This window comes from Patiria miniata, unplaced genomic scaffold, assembly GCF_015706575.1.
Source record: "Patiria miniata isolate m_02_andy unplaced genomic scaffold, ASM1570657v1 HiC_scaffold_23, whole genome shotgun sequence".
NCBI lineage: Eukaryota > Metazoa > Echinodermata > Asteroidea > Valvatida > Asterinidae > Patiria > Patiria miniata.
The window spans coordinates 8,689,498-8,707,985 of NW_024037062.1; the positions used below are offsets into that span (position 1 = coordinate 8,689,498).

At 42.1% G+C, this 18,488-nt stretch overlaps 1 protein-coding gene across 8 annotated transcripts in view; it reads right to left on the minus strand.

Moving 5' to 3' along the window:
• LOC119731107 (zonadhesin-like) overlaps positions 1 to 18,488 on the minus strand; it is a 36,360-nt gene that overhangs the window by 2,281 nt on the left and 15,591 nt on the right. For 3 of the 8 annotated variants that reach the window (XM_038204121.1, XM_038204120.1, XM_038204122.1), the window contains 19 exons: positions 17,507 to 17,698; positions 16,421 to 16,597; positions 15,326 to 15,523; positions 13,798 to 13,917; positions 12,481 to 12,684; positions 11,599 to 11,775; positions 11,009 to 11,200; positions 10,405 to 10,524; positions 9,370 to 9,561; positions 8,493 to 8,669; positions 7,903 to 8,094; positions 7,299 to 7,418; positions 6,277 to 6,468; positions 5,195 to 5,371; positions 4,605 to 4,796; positions 3,558 to 3,677; positions 2,686 to 2,886; positions 1,577 to 1,780; positions 366 to 512 (listed from right to left, as the gene is read on the minus strand). In XM_038204121.1, coding sequence (XP_038060049.1) covers positions 366 to 512; positions 1,577 to 1,780; positions 2,686 to 2,886; positions 3,558 to 3,677; positions 4,605 to 4,796; positions 5,195 to 5,371; positions 6,277 to 6,468; positions 7,299 to 7,418; positions 7,903 to 8,094; positions 8,493 to 8,669; positions 9,370 to 9,561; positions 10,405 to 10,524; positions 11,009 to 11,200; positions 11,599 to 11,775; positions 12,481 to 12,684; positions 13,798 to 13,917; positions 15,326 to 15,523; positions 16,421 to 16,597; positions 17,507 to 17,698 — 3,294 coding nt within the window. The remainder of the gene's footprint in view (positions 1 to 365; positions 513 to 1,576; positions 1,781 to 2,685; positions 2,887 to 3,557; positions 3,678 to 4,604; positions 4,797 to 5,194; positions 5,372 to 6,276; positions 6,469 to 7,298; positions 7,419 to 7,902; positions 8,095 to 8,492; positions 8,670 to 9,369; positions 9,562 to 10,404; positions 10,525 to 11,008; positions 11,201 to 11,598; positions 11,776 to 12,480; positions 12,685 to 13,797; positions 13,918 to 15,325; positions 15,524 to 16,420; positions 16,598 to 17,506; positions 17,699 to 18,488) is intronic. The other 5 variants (XM_038204127.1, XM_038204126.1, XM_038204125.1 and 2 more) reach the window with 5 other exon arrangements.

Genomic DNA, 18,488 nt, shown 5'->3' on the forward strand with positions numbered 1-18,488 from the left:
AATGTATTAATTGAAAATGATCCTTGCATGTGTGGTCTAATGGTAGTGCATATGATTCATGATCGTGAGGTTGTGGGTTCGAGCCCTGCCGTGGCCATGCGTGTTGTGCCCTTGAGTAAGGCGCTTTACCTCAATTACTCCTCTCAACCCAGGTGTTAAATGGGTACCAGCATTATTCAATGCTGGCAAGGTAACAGACTCGCTGTGGAGGAGGTGTGGCGATCCCCCCACAGCAGCAAATGAGTCTGGCCCAATCGCTTCGAAAGAGAGATGGGCACTCCGTTCCTGTGAACACAGGTTCGTCCCCTTAACCTTTTTTTGTAACTACAGTGTGTTCCCTTAAAAGGAAAGGAAACTGTACTCACGCATGGCTCTTGACGGTAGGTAGCAACATTTGCCCTTGGTGTGATTGGGCGGAATGTGACAGAACGCGTCGCTAGGGCAACCGTTGTACTGCTTGGAGCAAACTATGCTGGCAACAATGTTACTTGCATCACCGAGACATTGTGCATCTGATGGAGTGCAAAGAAAACAAAATTACAAAGATTGACAAAGTGTCAATCATTTCAAATCAATCATTTCAAATTTGCTCATAAACAAGGGTATTAAACGTAGGGTAGATCATTTTGTCATTTGTGCATTTTGTTCGCTTGAAGCTACAAAACTGTTCCAAATCTAAAGAGGTGTACTTAAAGATATAGTCCATCATTTGTATTTTGTGCATTGTGTTCGTTTGAAGCAACAAAAGTGTTCAAAATCTAATGAAGGATACTGAACAACTAACCTGATGAAGTTTCAGCTCAGTTTCAGCTGTATATTCCGAGAAAAACAGCTTTCTAGGATCTCAATTTCAAATCAAAAGTTGCTGAATCATGTTTTGAATTGTTTTGAATTGCAGCTATATGCGATGTCGCGCACTGATCCGACGAATTATAGCAACCGCGCGCGCCTGTGCGTCATGCCAATGCTTGCGCGCGCTGCGCCGAATAACAAAACGAACTACTAATTTAAATTTTCCTACGGGGCGTCTTAAGACGCACCGTTGGAAAGGCCTTCTTTCGTTGATTACTTCAAAATGACAGCTGGCCAGAAAGAATAATTTCACAGGGAGTTCAGTCCCCTTACTATCTTTCAACCAAGTACGTTTTTCAACAATAATGATACAAATGATGGACTATAGCTTTAAGTATCGTCGATATATAAATATCACTCGATTCGGTACTATATTGATATCGATATCGCCGATAGAAATTTATTAATCATCGAAATATTGCAATATCAAAATTTTCGAAAATGCGTCGGATTATCATCAAAATAAATCGACTTTGCGTTCAACGTTTGCTGTATAACGAAAAAAAAAACATCTACTAACAGAAATTTCCAAAAAATGTGTCTTTTGTTTTCTTCAAATGACAGCACGCCAGAAAGAAGAATTTCACGGTGAGTATAGTACCATTACTAGTCTTACCAAGTATGCTTTTCAACAGTAATTGACTTTTTGGACAGCTGCAAAGCCACAACTCACAAAAACAAAACCAAAACTGAAAGGGCAAAAAAAAAACGGTATAAAACATACTGCAATCCAGTGGTTCTCCTTGCCGTCTGATGGAACCGATCACCACCGTTCCGTCTCTCTCGCTGCACCAGCATTCGCCGGTCGCGGGACTGCACTGGGCCGGCTCGTACCATCCCGTGGAGCTGCAGACGGGGTCAGAGGTCACGACCTCTCCCCTCTCGGTCTTGTGTTTGTTGTTCAGGAGCTCTCTGTGGCAGGGCGGCTCTGTTTCAATGAAAGAATCAGTTTGAAATGCAGGGCGAGTAAAACAAAAAAAAATGTCGGGATTATTGTTTTAGTGCAGTTCTGCATGTAGCACTTTTAAAACCTAGGATATGAAAGCCCAATGCTTCAGCTTTCTTTTAGTACAGGAATCATTCAAATCACTCAATTAATGTTCAAGTTACAAATTTTTAAACACAACCACCGTTTTAAAATTCGGCCTACAGATCACAAAAAGATAAGTGTTCTTTCAGCAAAACGAAAACAAGTCACATATAGGGATGTGTGTGAATTGTTTTCGTTTTGCTGAACACCTTTTATGGACAGAACTTTAAAACGGTGGTTGTGTTTAAAACTCCATAACCTTAAAAGTAAGTAAGTAAGTAATTTGAATGATTCTTGTACTAAAAGAAAGCTTATGAGTTGGGCTTTCATATCCTAGATTGCAGAACTTCATTAAAACAAAAGTCCCAACATTTGGGGGGTTTTTTTTTTGTACTCACCCTGTAAAAGTAGAATTTGGGGGGAAATTTAATTTTCTTCGGCCAGATTTTTTAGTCAAATATTTGCCTCCAATTTTGGAAGTAATTCTTGAAAAGCCTGCTACTTGGAATGCTAGAGTTGGGTTTTTTTTGTCTATTTTACCATTTGTCAAGCCACATACAAAAATGTAACAGTTGCTCGATTTTTTTTCATTTTTTTTTTCACACAGATGCAAATTTTTAGAACTTTTTTGAAGGAGAAATATACAAGGAAATAAGCAGGCGATCTAGCCCTCTACGATCCTGCCCACCATCCATACCCCCCCCCCCACCCTCAATCCCCCACCCCCAATGTGACAAAACACAAATCCCCCACCCCCACCCCCATCTGAAAAACACAAATAGAGATCTTATATTCAACCGCACCTGAAACACAGACCAACTCTTTCCCTGTTGGCACATCAAATTGCTCGGTCGCAACAGAACCGTCCGGATTGGCGCACCAGCAGTGACCGGAGGTGTCGCACTGCTTGGGGGAGAACTGGCCGTTCTTCAGGCAGCGGTGGAGAGTCTGGACACCTCGCGGGCTTTCCTGGTACTCATCGGGGTTGCACTGTGGCATTGGATCTTGACAACGAAAATACCAAAATTTTGTTCAGCGCCCAAGTGTACTGAGCTGATTACTGTGGCTGTTAGTAGTTATCACGGAATGAGTAAAATGACTGACGCAACAGAATATGAGGAACTTAGTCAGTCATCATGTCAAAAGTTGTCATGTTTTAAAAACTTCAAAAGTCAAAAAGATGTCATAATTTTGACAAAGTGTCTTCAAAACATTTTCAAAGTAATGTCAAAATGTCAAAAAGTTTTGTCAAAAAGCTGTCAAAATGTCAGTGTTACCAAAATGTTGTAAAAAGTCATAAATGATGTCGAAATGTCAAAATGTTGTCAGATTTTGTCAAAGTATTGTCAAAACATTGTCAAAATGTCAATTTGTTCACAAAATGTCAAAATGTTGTCGAAATCATATCAAAATGTCTAAAGCTGTCAAAAGTGGTCAAACTTAAGTGTTGTCAAAATGTTGTCAGACTAGTGTCAAAATGTCAACCTTAAGACAACAAAGCCTGAAGTGAACCAATTGCACTAAAAATGTCTAGTTTTGGAATAGGGGTCACAAATAAAGGATATTCACACCATACAATTAAAGCTTTGTTTCACTTCACCAAAGTTGGCACAGCTGCCACAAGTTTGATGAACAAAATTGACAAATAAAGGTTTGCTATGACGAGTGTACATACCAGTGTCACATGTTTTTGCTCGGCATGCTGGGATACCCGTCGCTTCACACGTACACTCGTTGCATCCTTCCATCCAGGTCTCGCCCTCGTCATGTTTGTTATTGGAGGAATCCTTACACTCTGCAAAATAAAAACCCTTCATGGATCAAGCCCAAAAACTTTACGTGGAACGGCCACATGGAGAATTTTATCACCACGTGTTTATACTGTCATTAACCCTGGCATGCCTGTAAATGCACAAGATATAGGTCATTCACATGGCCAAGGATTGTTTACAACCTGTCTGAGCTCCGGGCGGCACGAGGGTTTGACACGAAGGGATCGGCGGCACTTAGGGGTTGGCCACTAAGATCTCGCATTACTGCACAAAGGCATTAGGCACCATCTTGGCTTCTGTCTTTCAACACTCCTTACTCCGGAGTGGCTATAGGGTCTGGCCAATGGGAGTCTACAGGCTTGTAGTGTATAGTTAGGGAGAGGATTACATGGAAGCTTGGCCTAATTGGCACATTGAAAAAAAAATTATGCCTGTATTTGGAAAAATTTGGAGAATTTATCGCGAGCTTGCTGCGCGAAGGATTAATGAACCCTCCTTTGTTTGATCGGTCACAGACAGTCAAAAATTCAATCCTGTTCCCTGCCGTGCCTTTTACACAGGCTAGTCACCAAGAGTTGGATCATATTTCTTGTGGGCACTGTTGAATTTGTTTGTACTCTTGCGACTTTTTTTTTTAGCACCGACTGATACCAATCAGCTTCGTCCCAGTTACACTCAAGTCGCTAAAAAAATTAGCAAATGCAGCCGTTGTAGCTCAGGCGCAGCTTGATCCTGAAAAGGCAGTCGCCGACTGATCTGTGTCTTCGCAAGGTTGACCTGAGTGAGGCCTTAGGGTCCTCCATTCTTACTAAGTCTTAATCTTAAAATTTGTTCTAAACAGATGGGATGTGTTCCACTAAGAGGGCCCCTCCCTGCCCGACCTGCCAACCCCAACCCTCCACTCCCAACAACCACGCCACCCCTAGCAACCACCCAGTGTTGTGACCTACCAATTTTGTCCAGTTTAGTTTCAACTGAGCAGTCGATCTTCTGGTTGAGTTCATCGTAGTAAACTATTTTGCACGGCTGGCAGTAGTCAATGTGACAGACGGCATCCGGGTAATTCTCACACGGGGATTGTTCACAGAACACAATGAGGCACGTTACCGGGGGCGTGTCCTCCGGGCAGACTGGCTGGGATACTGAGAGATGAAAACAAGTCGAATAAAGAAGAATTATATATTGGATGGCTTTGCGGGGGATACGAGCATTGTCAAAATGTTGTCAAAATGATGTCAGACTGTTATCAAAATCTCGTCAAAATCTTGTCAAATCTTGTCAAAAGCTGTCTAAATAATGTCAAAAAATGTCAGCCTTAAGACTACAATGTATGAAGTACGACTTTTTTGTTGATCATGGATATATGGATCATATCAAAGTTTCATGAAATTTGTGAAATTTTCCCGACAATTTCCCTAAGATTGTTTTCTTCAAAATTCATCTTCACGACAAGGAATAAAAGCTGGGCAAAACTTTCCGATTCTGTTCTAATAGGGCAATTCAAAAACTGCTACAAGACAAATAATTTTGTTTGACTTACCGATTAGCCCTTGCCCGCAGCGGACCCGTTGTCCGCTCTCGTCGAAGTATCTCGCTTCGCAGCCGCCACATCTGCTGATGAGACAGGTGGCGTCTGGGTGACCTTCGCAGGTCGCGTCGCAGAGGTCGTCCGGGCAAGATGGCGCCACCGCGGTACCCTCGCGACAGAGCGAAAGAGCTGGCAACCAAACAGACACAAAACTCTTGAAATTATCTTCCTTTCTTTTTTTTCACAATCGCATTTTTTAGACAGCAGCGACCAATTTCACGAAACAGGGCGTGACTTAAGCCATGCGTATGCTTTACGCAAGAAACTTGTTTCGCAGCTGCGCGATAAATTTGCGATCAATTTCACAAAAAGGCCAAGCTACGCAACATTTTAAATAATTTAAACATCTTGGTCGAGGATAATAACAGCATTTACGATGGTTATTTGGATAAGAGTTTTATTTTGGTCAAAAAAGGTCTTTGAATCACCTCTCCCATCATTATGAAAATACATTTGCCCAACTTTCTGCGGAATCATGCCGTAACTCTAAAAATACTGTCACAGCTAATATAACAATTCATTTACTTGAACGAATAGCATACAGACAGTGTGAAGAACAATCGTCTATGGGAGATTTTGTAATTTGACAAACTGACGAATACGTTAACGATCAAATAAGAACATATCACACAACCACATGTAGTTCGTTTAACTTTTATACATTCTACATGTAGCGTGCAATATTATTGTGATCATCATAGATAAGTGCAAACTGAATTGAGTCTTAAAAAGTCACCTTTCACGTGGCATTTTGACAACCACTGTAGCACGTCTGTTGTTGCTACTTTGAACGCACACCTTACATTACATGGTTACCTGCGAAATTTCATATTCGTCACTATGTCAAATTATGGATTTGTTATTATGACTGATTCGCCACAGGGGGGCTCCGAATCTCAAAATCCAGACAAGAATTGAGAATTTTGGCATAAATACTTGAAAGAGTAACCTTTACAAACCACAAAATTACAAAATCTCAAAATCGCCAAAATGGTCGAATCGCCAGTTTGTCAGCTCCGTGACGAACATTTTACCTTCTTCACAGACGACCTTGCTAGGGCAGCATTCATCAGGAGTCTGCTTGGCCAAGTGGCATCGGTCGGGGATGGGCGGGGCCAAGCCACACTCATGGGGTATACAGACGGGGGTCAGAGAGGGGGAGCACTCACAGGTCATGCAGGATCCCTCCCACATTTCACCCACGCGGTGACCGCCTTCGCAGGTGGCTGGAGAAAGAAAAAAATGTCAAAATATCTAAAGCTGTCAAAACTTGTCAAATTAAAGTATTGTCAAAATGTTGTCAGACTTGTGTCAAAATGTCAACCTTAAGACTACAATGTATTTAAGCTAGAGTCCATCATTTGCAGCTAACCGAAAAGTAACTGGCGTAATTATTGTAGAAAAACATACTTGGTTGAAAGATAGTAAGGGGACTAAACTCCCTGTGAAATTATTCTTTCTGGCAAGCTGTCATTTTGAAGAAATCAACAAAAGAAGGCCTTTCCAATGGTGCGTCTGAAGACGCACCGTAGGAAATTCAAATTAGTAGTTCATTTTGTTATTCATCAAAGCGCGCGCCAGCATTTGCACAACGCACGCGCGCGCGGGGTTGCTATAATTCATCGGATCAGTGCGCGACATCGCGTAGCTGCAATGGGCTCAGTGAAAACGTGTATCGGACACTGACTTCAGGCCCAATTCAAAACATGATTTGGCAACTTTTGATTTGAAATCGAGATCCTAGAATGCTGTTTTTCTCGGAATATACAGCTGAAGCTGAGCTGAAACTTGGTTAGTTGTCCAGCACCCTTCTTTAGAATTTGAGCACTTTTGTTGCTTCAAACGAACAAAATACACAAATTACAAATGATGGACTATACCTTTAAGTGAGACAATTTTGCTAGAAATGCCTAGTTTTGGAATAGGGATCACAAATATAGGATTATATTCACACCATACAATTAAAGCTTTTTTCATTTCACCAAAATTGGCAGAGTTGCACCAGTTTGTTGAACAAAATTGACCAACAAAGGTTTGCCATGACGAGTGTACATACCAGTGTCACATGTTTTTGCTCGGCACACTGGGATACCCGTCGCTTCACACGTACACTCGTTGCATCCCTCCATCCAAGTCTCGCCCTCGTCATGTTTGTTATTGGAGGAATCTTTACACTCTGCAAAATACATTAATGAACCCTCCTTTGTTTGATCAGTCACGGACAGTCAAAAATTCAATCCTGTTCCCCTGCCGTGCCTTTTACACAGGCTAGTCACCAACAGTCAGATCATATTTCTTGTAGGCACTGTGGCATGTTGAATTTGTTTATACTCTTGCGACTCTTGGCACAACTTATACCAATTGTCTTAGTATCGTCCAAGTGATGTTCAGGTCACTAAAAAATGCAGCCCTCATAGCTCAGGGGCAGCTTAATCTTGAAAATCACTCGCCGACTGATCTGTGTCTTCGCAAGGTTGACCTGAGTGAGGCCTTAGGGTCCTCCATTCTTACTACCTCTTACTCTTAAAAATTTGTTCTAAACAGATGGGATGTGTTCCAACTTCCACTAAAAGGGCCCCTCCCTGCCCGACCCACCACCCCCAACCCTCCACTCCCAACAACCACCCCACCCCTAGCAACCACCCAGTGTCGTGACCTACCGATTTCGTCCACCTTAGTTTGGACTGAGCAGTCGATCTTCTGGTTGAGTTCATCGTAGTAAACAATTTCGCACGGCCGGCAGTAGTCAATGTGACAGACGGCGTCCGGGTAATTCTCACACGGGGATTGTTCACAGAACACAATGAGGCACGTTACCGGGGGCGTGTCCTCCGGGCAGACTGGCTGGATCACTGAGAGATGAAAACAAGTCGAATAAGGAAGACTTAACCATTAGGCGGCTTTGTGGGGGATAGGAGCATTGTCAAAATGATGTCAAAATGAACTTATCAAAATTGTGTCCAAATCTTGACAAATCTTGTCAAAAGCTGTCAAAATAATGTCAAAATAGTGTCAAATGTCAGCCTTAAGACGACAATGTATGAAGTACGACTTTGTTGTTGATCATGGATATATGGATCATATTAAAGTTTCATGAAATTTGTGAAATTTTCCCGACAATTTCCCTAAGATTGTTTTCTTCAAAATTCATCTTCACGAAAAGGAATAAAAACTGGGCAAAACTTTCCGATTCTGTTCGAACAGGGCAATTCAAAAACTGCTACAAGACAAATCAGTTTGTTTGACTTACCGATTAGCCCTTGCCCGCAGGGGACCCGTTGTCCGCTCTCGTCGAAGTATCTCGCTTCGCAGCCGCCACATCTGCTGATGAGACAGGTGGCGTCGGGGTGACCTTCGCAGGTCGCGTCGCAGAGGTCGTCCGGGCAAGATGGCGCCACCGCGGTACCCTCGCGACAGAGCGAAAGAGCTGGCAACCAAACAGGCACAAAACTCTTGAATTTGTTTTCTTTATTTTGTAAAATGTTCATCATCGTATTTTTCAGATAGAAGCTGCCCATTTCACGAGACAGGGCGTAAAACTTATGCCATGCATAGTATTCACGGAGGAAGCTTATCGCGCAGCCCTGCGATCAACCTGCAATCAATTCCATAAACTTCCGATCCGACAAACTGACGAATAGTATACAAGCAGTGTAAAGAACAACCGGCTATTGGAGATTTTGTAATTTGGCAAACTGACGAATCCGTTTATGATCAAATAAAAACACATCGCACAACTACATGTAGTTCGTTTAACTTTTATGCATTCTACATGTAGCATGCAATATTATTTTGATCATAATAGATAAGTGCAAACTGCATTGAGTCTTAAAAAAACACCTTTCACGCGACGTTTGACAACAGTAGCACATCTTTCATTGCTACTTTGAACGTAGATCAAGATGGTTACCAGCCAAATTTCGTTTTCGTCACTATGTCAAATTATGGATTTGTTATTATGACTGATTCGCCACAGGCGGGCTCTGAATCTCAAAATCCAGAAAGAATTAAGAAGTTTTGCATAAATACTTGAAAGAGCAACCTTTACAAACCACAAAATTACAAAATCTCAAAATCGCCAAAATGGTCGAATCGCCAGTTTGTCAGCTCCGTGACGAACATTTTACCTTCTTCACAGACGACCTTGCTAGGGCAGCATTCGTCAGGAGTCTGCTTGGCCAAGTGGCATCGGTCGGGGATGGGCGGGGCCAAGCCACACTCATGGGCTATACAGACGGGGGTCAGAGAGGGGGCGCACTCACAGGTCATACAGGATTCCTCCCACATTTCACCCACGCGCTGACCGCCTTCGCAGGTGGCTGGAGAAAGAAAAAAAATGTCAAAATGTCTAAAGCTGTCCAAACATGTCAAAGTAAAGTGTTGTCAAAATGTTGTCAGACTAGTGTCAAACTTGTGTCAAAATGTCAACCTTAAGACTACAATGTATTAAAGCTAGAGTCCATCATTTGCAGCTAACCGAAAAGTAAATGGCGTAATTATTGTAGAAAAACATACTTGGTTGAAAGATAGTAAGGGGACTAAACTCCCTGTGAAATTATTCTTTCTGGCAAGCTGTCATTTTGAAGAAATCAACAAAAGGCGGCCTTCTCAACGGTGCTTCTTAAGACGCACCGTAGGAAATTCAAATTAGTTGTTCGTTTTGTTATTCATCAAAGCGCGCTCCAGCATTTGCACAACGCACGCGGGCGCGGGGTTGCTATAATTCATCGGATCAGTGCGCGACATCGCGTAGCTGCAATGGGCTCAGTGAGAACGTGTATCGGACACTGACTTCAGGCCCAATTCAAAACATGATTCAGCAACTTTTGATTGAAATCGAGATCTTAGAATGCTGTTTTTCTCGGAATATACAGCTGAAGCTGAGCTGAAACTTGGTTAGTTGTTCAGTACCCTTCTTTAGAATTTGAGCACTTTTGTTGCTTCAAACGAACAAAATGCACAAATTACAAATGATGGACTATACCTCTAAGTGAGACAATTTTGCTAGAAATGCCTAGTTTTGGAATAGGGGTCACAAATAAAGGATATTTTCACCATACAATTAAAGCTTTTTTCACTTCACCAAAGTTAATTGGCAGAGTTGCCACAAGTTTGATGAACAAAATTGACCAAGAAAGGTTTGCCATGACGAGTGTACATACCGGTGTCGCATGTCTTTGCTCGGCATGATGGGATACCCGTCGCTTCACACGTACACTCGTTGCATCCCTCCATCCAAGTCTCGCCCTCGTCATGTTTGTTATTGGAGGAATCCTTACACTCTGCAAAATACATGAATGAACCCTCCTTTGTTTGATCAGTCACGGACAGTCAAAAATTCAATCCTGTATCCCTGCCGTGCCTTTTACACAGGCTAGTCACCAACAGTCAGATCATATTTCTTGTGGGCACTGTTGAATTTGTTTGTACTCTTGTAACTTTTTTTTTTTAGCGCCGACTGATACCAATCGTCCTAGTATCGTCCCAGTTACAAGATATTTTTGCTAAGTTACACGAAAATCAGCAAATGCAGCGGTCGTAGTCAGGCACAGCTGAAGTCAGTTGCCGACTGATCTGTGTCGTCGCAAGGTTGACCTGACGAAGGCCTTAGGGTCCTCCATTCTTACTACGTCTTAATCTTAAAAATTTGTTCTAAACAGATGGGATGTGTTCCACTAAAAGGGCCCCTCCCTGCCCGACCCACCACCCCCAACCCTCCACCCCCAACAACAACCCCACCACTAATCTGACACTGTTGTGACCTACCGATTTCGTCCACCTTAGTTTCGACTGAGCAGTCGATCTTCTGGTTGAGTTCATCGTAGTAGACTATTTCGCACGGCCGGCAGTAGTCGATGTGACACACGGCATCCGGGTAATTCACACACGGGTGGAGTTCACAGAACACAATGAGGCACGTTACCGGGGGCGTGTCCTCCGGGCAGACTGGCTGGGATACTGAGAGATGAAAACAAGTCGAATAAAGAAGAATTATATATTGGATGGCTTTGCGGGGGATACGAGCATTGTCAAAATGTTGTCAAAATGATGTCAGACTGTTATCAAAATCTTGTCAAAATCTTGTCAAATCTTGTCAAAAGCTGTCAAAATAATGTCAAAAAATGTCAGCCTTAAGACTACAATGTATGAAGTACGACTTTTTTGTTGATCATGGATATATGGATCATATCAAAGTTTCATGAAATTTGTGAAATTTCCCCGACAATTTCCCTAAGATTGTTTTCTTCAAAATTCATCTTCACGAAAAGAAATAAAAACTGGGAAAAAGTTTCCGATTCTGTTTTAATAGGGCAATTCAAAAACTGCTACGAGACGAATAAATTTGTTTGACTTACCAATTAGCCCTTGCCCGCAGGGGACCCGTTGTCCACTCTCGTCGAAGTATCTCGCTTCGCAGCCGCCACATCTGCTGATGAGACAGGTGGCGTCTGGGTGACCTTCGCAGGTCGCGTCGCAGAGGTCGTCCGGGCAAGATGGCGCCACCGCGGTACCCTCGCGACAGAGCGAAAGAGCTGGCAACCAAACAGTCACAAAACTCTTGAATTCTTCTTCTTCTTTTTTTGTAAAATGTTCCTCATCGTATTTTTCAGATAGAAGCTGCCCATTTCACGAGACAGGGCGTCAAACTTATGCCATGCGTGGTATTCACGGAAGAAGCTTGTTGCGCAGCTCTGCGATAAACTTGCAATCAATTCGATAAACTTGCGATCCGACACACCGATGAATAGTATACAAGCAGTGTAAAGAACAACTGGCTATTGGAGATTTTGTAATTTGGCAAACTGACGAATCCGTTTATGATCAAATAAGAACATATCGCACAACTACATGTAGTTCGTTTAACTTTTATGCATTCTACATGTAGCATGCAATATTATTTTGATCATAATAGATAAGTGCAAACTGCATTGAGTCTTAAAAAAACACCTTTCACGCGACGTTTGACAACAGTAGCACATCTTTCATTGCTACTTTGAACGTAGATCAAGATGGTTACCAGCCAAATTTCGTATTCGTCACTATGTCAAATTCTGGATTTGTTATTATGACTGATTCGCCACAGGCGGGCTCCGAATCTCAAAATCCAGAGAGAATTAAGAATTTTTGCATAAATACTTGAAAGAGCAGCCTTTACAAACCACAAAAATGACAAAATCTCAAAAACGCCAAAAAGGTCGGGATTCGCTGGTAAGTCAGCTCCGCGACTTAGTTTTTACCTTCTTCACAGACGACCTTGCTAGGGCAGCATTCGTCAGGAGTCTGCTTGGCCAAGTAGCATCGGTCGGGGATGGGCGGGGCCCGGCCACACTCATGGGGTATACAGACGGGGGTCAGAGAGGGGGAGCACTCACAGGTCATGCAGGAGCCTTCCCAAATTTCACCCACGCGGTGACCCCCTTCGCAGGTGGCTAGGTTAAGAGCTTAAAAAAAGATTGAAGACTTTACGCCATTTGGGGTTTTTTTTGCGGAAATGCTACGTAAATTGTGCACCACAAAATAAAACGTTTAAATGTGTTCAACTTGAGAAAATTTGCAGAGTGAATACTTCAAAATGTGGCTGTTACTTCATTTTGTCTGATCTTTTTTCTCTTATCTTATCGTTTTGTCTTATACAGGGCGAGTGAAAAAAGGGAAACCCAAACCCCAAAAATTTTATTTCCTATTTAAAAAAATAAGTAGCACCAAAAATAAAAGTGACTGGAAAGCCAATTTCATAAGCTACTTTTAGATAAAAAAAAAACTAAAATTGGTAAATCTATTTCAAAGAATATCACCACTTAAACACAATGACCCTAAAATCTCTCTTGTCCAAAAATGTGATTTCAAGAATCGTCATCACAATTGTCTTCAAACATCACCAGCGATAAAATCTCAGTTTAAACGTTAAAAATTCAACAAAGTCCTTTTGAAGCCCTTTTGTGTTTAAAAATTAAGTAGATTTTATAAATCATATTGTTTGCCTGAACAGGGTTGTTAATGAAGATATTGTGTACTACATTTGCTGACAGCTGTTGAAACAAGTATTCTGGGCCATTTTCTTTGTTGTTCAAAACAGTCAGAACACACAACCAATTGTTGGGTTTTTTTTGACGAGACAGGTTTTAGGGTCATTGCTTTTAAATGGTGATATTCTTTGAACAGTTGAACGGATTGAGCAAATTAAGTAACTTTTTCATCTAAAAAAATAGCTTATGAAATTGGCTTTCCAGTCATTTTTTTTTTTTTGGTGCTACATATTTTTTTTTATATGAAATGTATATTTGGGGGTTTGGGTTCCCCTTTTTCGACTCACCCTGTATAAGTACAGAATAGCCGCTGAATGTAAAAACATCTGAGCTCGATAAAGACAGCCATCTCACATGGAAGCATTCTTTGCGATACCCGAGATATACAGGAGATATGCGTGACGAGTATAAATCAGGCTTTTCAAGTTTAAGAACAAGCTCATGCGTAAAAGCGTATAGTGAAACAGACGAGGAACTGGCGAATAGGCATGGCTTCAGCGGTATCGGAGCATTGATTATCACCCTTACCGGCGTCGCACGTCTTAGCTCGGCATGTTGGGATACCCGTCTCTTCGCACGTACACTCGTTGCAGCCTTCCAGCCACGTCTCGCCCAGGTCGTGTTTGTTATTGGAGGAATCCTTGCATTCTGAAAAAAAACCATAAATGTCGTTTTGCCTTTTGAGAAAGGTCCTGCCGGGGTTGGAAACGTTACGCTGTCTACTTTTATTGATTTGAATATTTGCAGAAGTTTATAACTCAATTCATGTTTACTCTGAACAAAAATCAACCAAAAAATGTCAGCTGTGAAGTCATGCCGACAGAAAGCCGCTATCCACTCCATTAACAAGTACCCCCTCACCGGCAAAGGAAGTACAGTTGGGGGTGACCGACCGACGCCATCTTGCCTGACTGCAATTCATTTGCTGCGAAGCGCGGCCACTGCGTGTACATAGTACAAAGCCCCTGGTTTACGTGCGTCACACACAAGGAACAGTGCGCGTCAACCAGTGAAGTGTCCCGCCCATGGAACGTCGTTGATAGGTAAAAGGGCGCCCTCTTTCGTCGGTGCACGGAGCCCATAACGAACACAGCCCATAAGCATCCACACAAATTGTTCGTTATAGCGATCGTTCAGTATAGCGATTTTAGGCTGCCGGTGCTCCGGTACTCAATTTTCAATAAATAGCGCCCTTCATAACTTCACCCTGCAGGCTTTGGTGGTTACTGAAAGCCGACTTTGAACAGGTGCCGACTATTGAATTATGTAATTACGTAGTTTTTGAGCTTACTACCTACAGCACAGGGTGGCATTCCCCTTCCGTTCCTTTGGGAAATAATAGCCACTTGTCGCTCTTCTGTTGACATTTTTCAACAACAATGTTCGGTACATTTTGAACACAAAAATCGGGAGCCAAGGTCAATGTTCAGTATGGCCAAAAAAAAATAAATACTCGGTCTCTGGTCAGACCAAAGTTCTGGAATTGATGCGGCAACGCGACTTTTTTTTTTTTTTTTGCTTTTTTTTTTTCAAGCTTGAATTGTACAGACAAGGTTGGGTACTATTTTGCTTTTTTTGATGTCCTCGCATACATTGGTGTCCTCCATCGTTTGCCTTGGTGCCCTTGATCATTTGCCTTGGTGCAATTTCCCATTCCTTGGTGCTCTTTGGTAAAAAAAAATGAGGAGGTGCGACAATAGAGGGCGCTGTTGGAGCTACCGCGGAACATGTTGGAAAAAAAAAGATTAACGCACGTGATTAAAATCGACACGTTTGCTGACCAGAGACCGACTATTTTTTCTTTTTGGCCTATGGCCGAATATTCAGCATAGCGATGTTCGGTATAGCGACATTACTGCCATTTGTCTCAAGATTTAATGAATTTCTCACCGTGGGATGAACATTTTTAGTAACGGATTTTGCGTCTGTGCATTGTAAACATTGCGTTACCCGACAGCTTGTATTCAAATTCCACAACATTTATGAAAATAAGCAATTTATTACGGAAAAATCATCTTTATGTTTAGGGTTTGGGAAAAAGAAAGACTGAACCAACCGATAGTATCCTTCTTGCCTTTCTCCTCGCAATCCAGCAGATTGTTGCAAGGGCAATGGAAGACGGCCGTGCAGGGTTGGCAGTAGTCAACGTGGCAGACTGCGTCGGGGAACCGGTAATGATCGCATGTCTTGACGTCACACGGCGACGCGAAACACGTCAACACGGGGACGTCAGTGGGGCACTTGGGCTCCACTTCTGAGTTTTCAAATGCAAAGAGAAATTCGTGAGTGAATTGTCGGGGGGGGGGGGGGTGCTAGGGGGTGGCTATGTTTTGACCATAGAGCTATATTAAATTACTAGAGCGCTAACTCCTCATTCTTGCACGCGGAGACGCTTTGAAGCCGCTCTGGGCGCAGACATTTTGAATTTATGTGCGTGTTTGTAGAACACAATCAAAATAGATGGATTGAATTTTAAAAGTGTACTCTAAATGCAACGCGCAAGTAGAAGATACGCAAACAACTTAAGCGCGTCATAAAGTTCAAGAAACGTCACGGTGAATAGCATCTGCAGCAGAGGGGGACGCGCACACGTTGCGCTGTTTGCGTAGAGCAAAATGAAACGCTCATTTGCTGATCGTGCGTTTCGGTTTTGGGCGTATCGGCTTCGATGACGCACTGGTATGAAACACAAATGCAAATAGCCGTACAAAAGCCGTACAAAATTTCGAGTTTTCCATAGGTTTGTGCGCAAACATGGATGCGCCCATCAGGCATTACTTTGTACATCGAGTTAGCACTCTAGTAATTTAATATAGCTCTATGGTTTTGACAAGCAGTGTTCAATAAGGGGTTTGTAAGAGCAGCCTGACTTCCTAAAAATGTTTGTTTTCCCAGTAAACATTTTGCAGCCTCTCTGAATAGTGTAGCGGTGATTGCCATCTTTATTTTTCATGTTGCGTGTTGTTGTTTTCATCATCGTTTTTATGACAAATCAAGAAAAACAAAACCTGCCGTCGTTCCTCAACAGTCCCGTTTCAAACATCACTAACTACTTGGTAAGTGACACGAGCTAAAAGTGGTTTTTCTCTTACGGGGCCTGTAACTTGACAACTGCCCAGAATGTGATTTACACATTGTATCCATTACTCACGCAGTGTTCCACCCTCGCATTGCACCGTTTGGTTGTTCTGATCGAAGAATTTGGCAGAGCAGCCGCCACATCTGCTGATGAGACAGGTCGCGTTGGGGTGACCTTCACAGGTCGTGTCGCAGAGGTCGTCCGGGCAGGACGACGCGACCGATGCACTGAACGGACAGTCAGATAGCGCTGGAAGAACGAATAAAAATCAAGTTCTCAAAATGCTCAAAAGTACTCGAAATGAGTTAATACAATTTTTTTTTAAAACAGTGCGATTATAGATTTTTAGCTTCAGGAAAGCAGTTTCATAAGTTTGTCTTTCTGAGTGTAAATCAGGGTGAGTCTTCAGAAATTGAAACTAACTTAATTTGTTTGGGAGAATAAAAAATGGGTTTTTTTATGCTATGAAATACAAATGGTTATTGTTCACTATAAAGTGTTGCTAGTATTAAGTAAGGATGTAAATTTCTTAAGATATACCATAAGTTGGTCACTCTGTGCGTTAGTTAGCATAATTTCATAATGTCACACACGTGACTGAACACACATACTGAAATTTGTATCCTTGTGGAGACATTTCTTTGTTCTCGTGTTGTAAAGTTTCCGAGTTTGAAAGTGTAGTTTCAAAATGCTCATATTTTAACCAGAATTAATTTCCTGGGCCGAAATTTGGACTTAATATCTCTTTTCTAAAACTCTTCCATTTGCGACAGATCAACCCTCCTTGGAAATTCGTAGTTTTTGAGTAAAATCCATACATCTATTTTGTGAAAACCTTGTGGGGACGTATTTATCTATAGAAATTGCCCTGTGGAGACGTATGCAATCTTTTGTTCCCTATTGTGTGCATGTCTCCAGAGGGCACAGTGTATCAGATCAAAATGTCACACATGTGACCACAGAACAATTCCTATTTAGCATACTCAGTAAAACTAACGCAGAGAGTGTACATTGTTTATGCCGTCTCTAAATCACAAAAGCTAGAGCCTCGCCAGAAAAAAAAGTTGCCGATATTTTTGGACGCGCTGTGGAAAGTAACCCTTTTTTTAAGTTTCTTTAGAAAGTCTACATCTTCAAATACAAAGTGTGTTTCCTTACGTTCTTCGCAGACCATTTTTGACGGGCAGCACTCGTCGGGGGTTCGCTTAGCCCAGCGGCATCGGACGGGAAGGGGCGGGGCCAGGCCACACTCGTGCGGTATACAGGCAATGAGGGCGCTCTGATGGCACTCGCAGGTCATACAGGTTTCTTCCCAATGGTCGCCGACAGCGTGAGTCTCATCGCACATCTCTGCAAACAAATATCACGTTCAGTATTTTATTGTCATTTTGCAGTGGAAGCATGGAAACCTGATTTTGAATAAGGAATAAATATGTGCTTGGCCGGTTTTAAACACCGTGTTTAAGACTGGTTTTAAACACTGTGTTTAAGACTGGTTGTGCTTGGCCGGTTTTAAACACCCTGTTTAAGACTGGTTGTGCTTGGCCAGTTTTAAACACTCTGTTTAAGACTGGTTGGAGTCTGGATGCTGATAATTACCGGTGCCATTTTTCTCAAGTGAAAAAAGACTGTGTTGAAATCAAGTCAACTCACAAGTCCATCAAATGTCATTCGAAATTAAACTCCCAATTGTTGAACAATACATTCAAATTACAAGTCAAATCACAAGTCAATCACAAGTCCATCAATGTTTACTAGTCAATCACAAGTCAATATCATGGCAATAACAAGTCAATCACAAGTCAATCACAAGTCAAATCACAGGTCAATCACAACTGAATCACAATTCAATCACAAGCCAATCACAAGTCAGTCACAAGCCACTCACAATTCAGTCACAAGTCAAATCACAAGTCAATCACAATCAATCACAAGCCAATTAAAATTAATCACAAGTCAATCACAACCCACTCACAAGTCACGTCACAAGTCAATCACAAGTCAAATCACAAGTCAATCACAAGTCAATTACAAGCAATCACAAGTCAGTCACAAGTCAATCACAAGTCAATCACAAGCAATCACAAGCCCAATCAGAAGCTTTAGTTCAACAACCATGAAACAAAGTTGCTTAATTTTG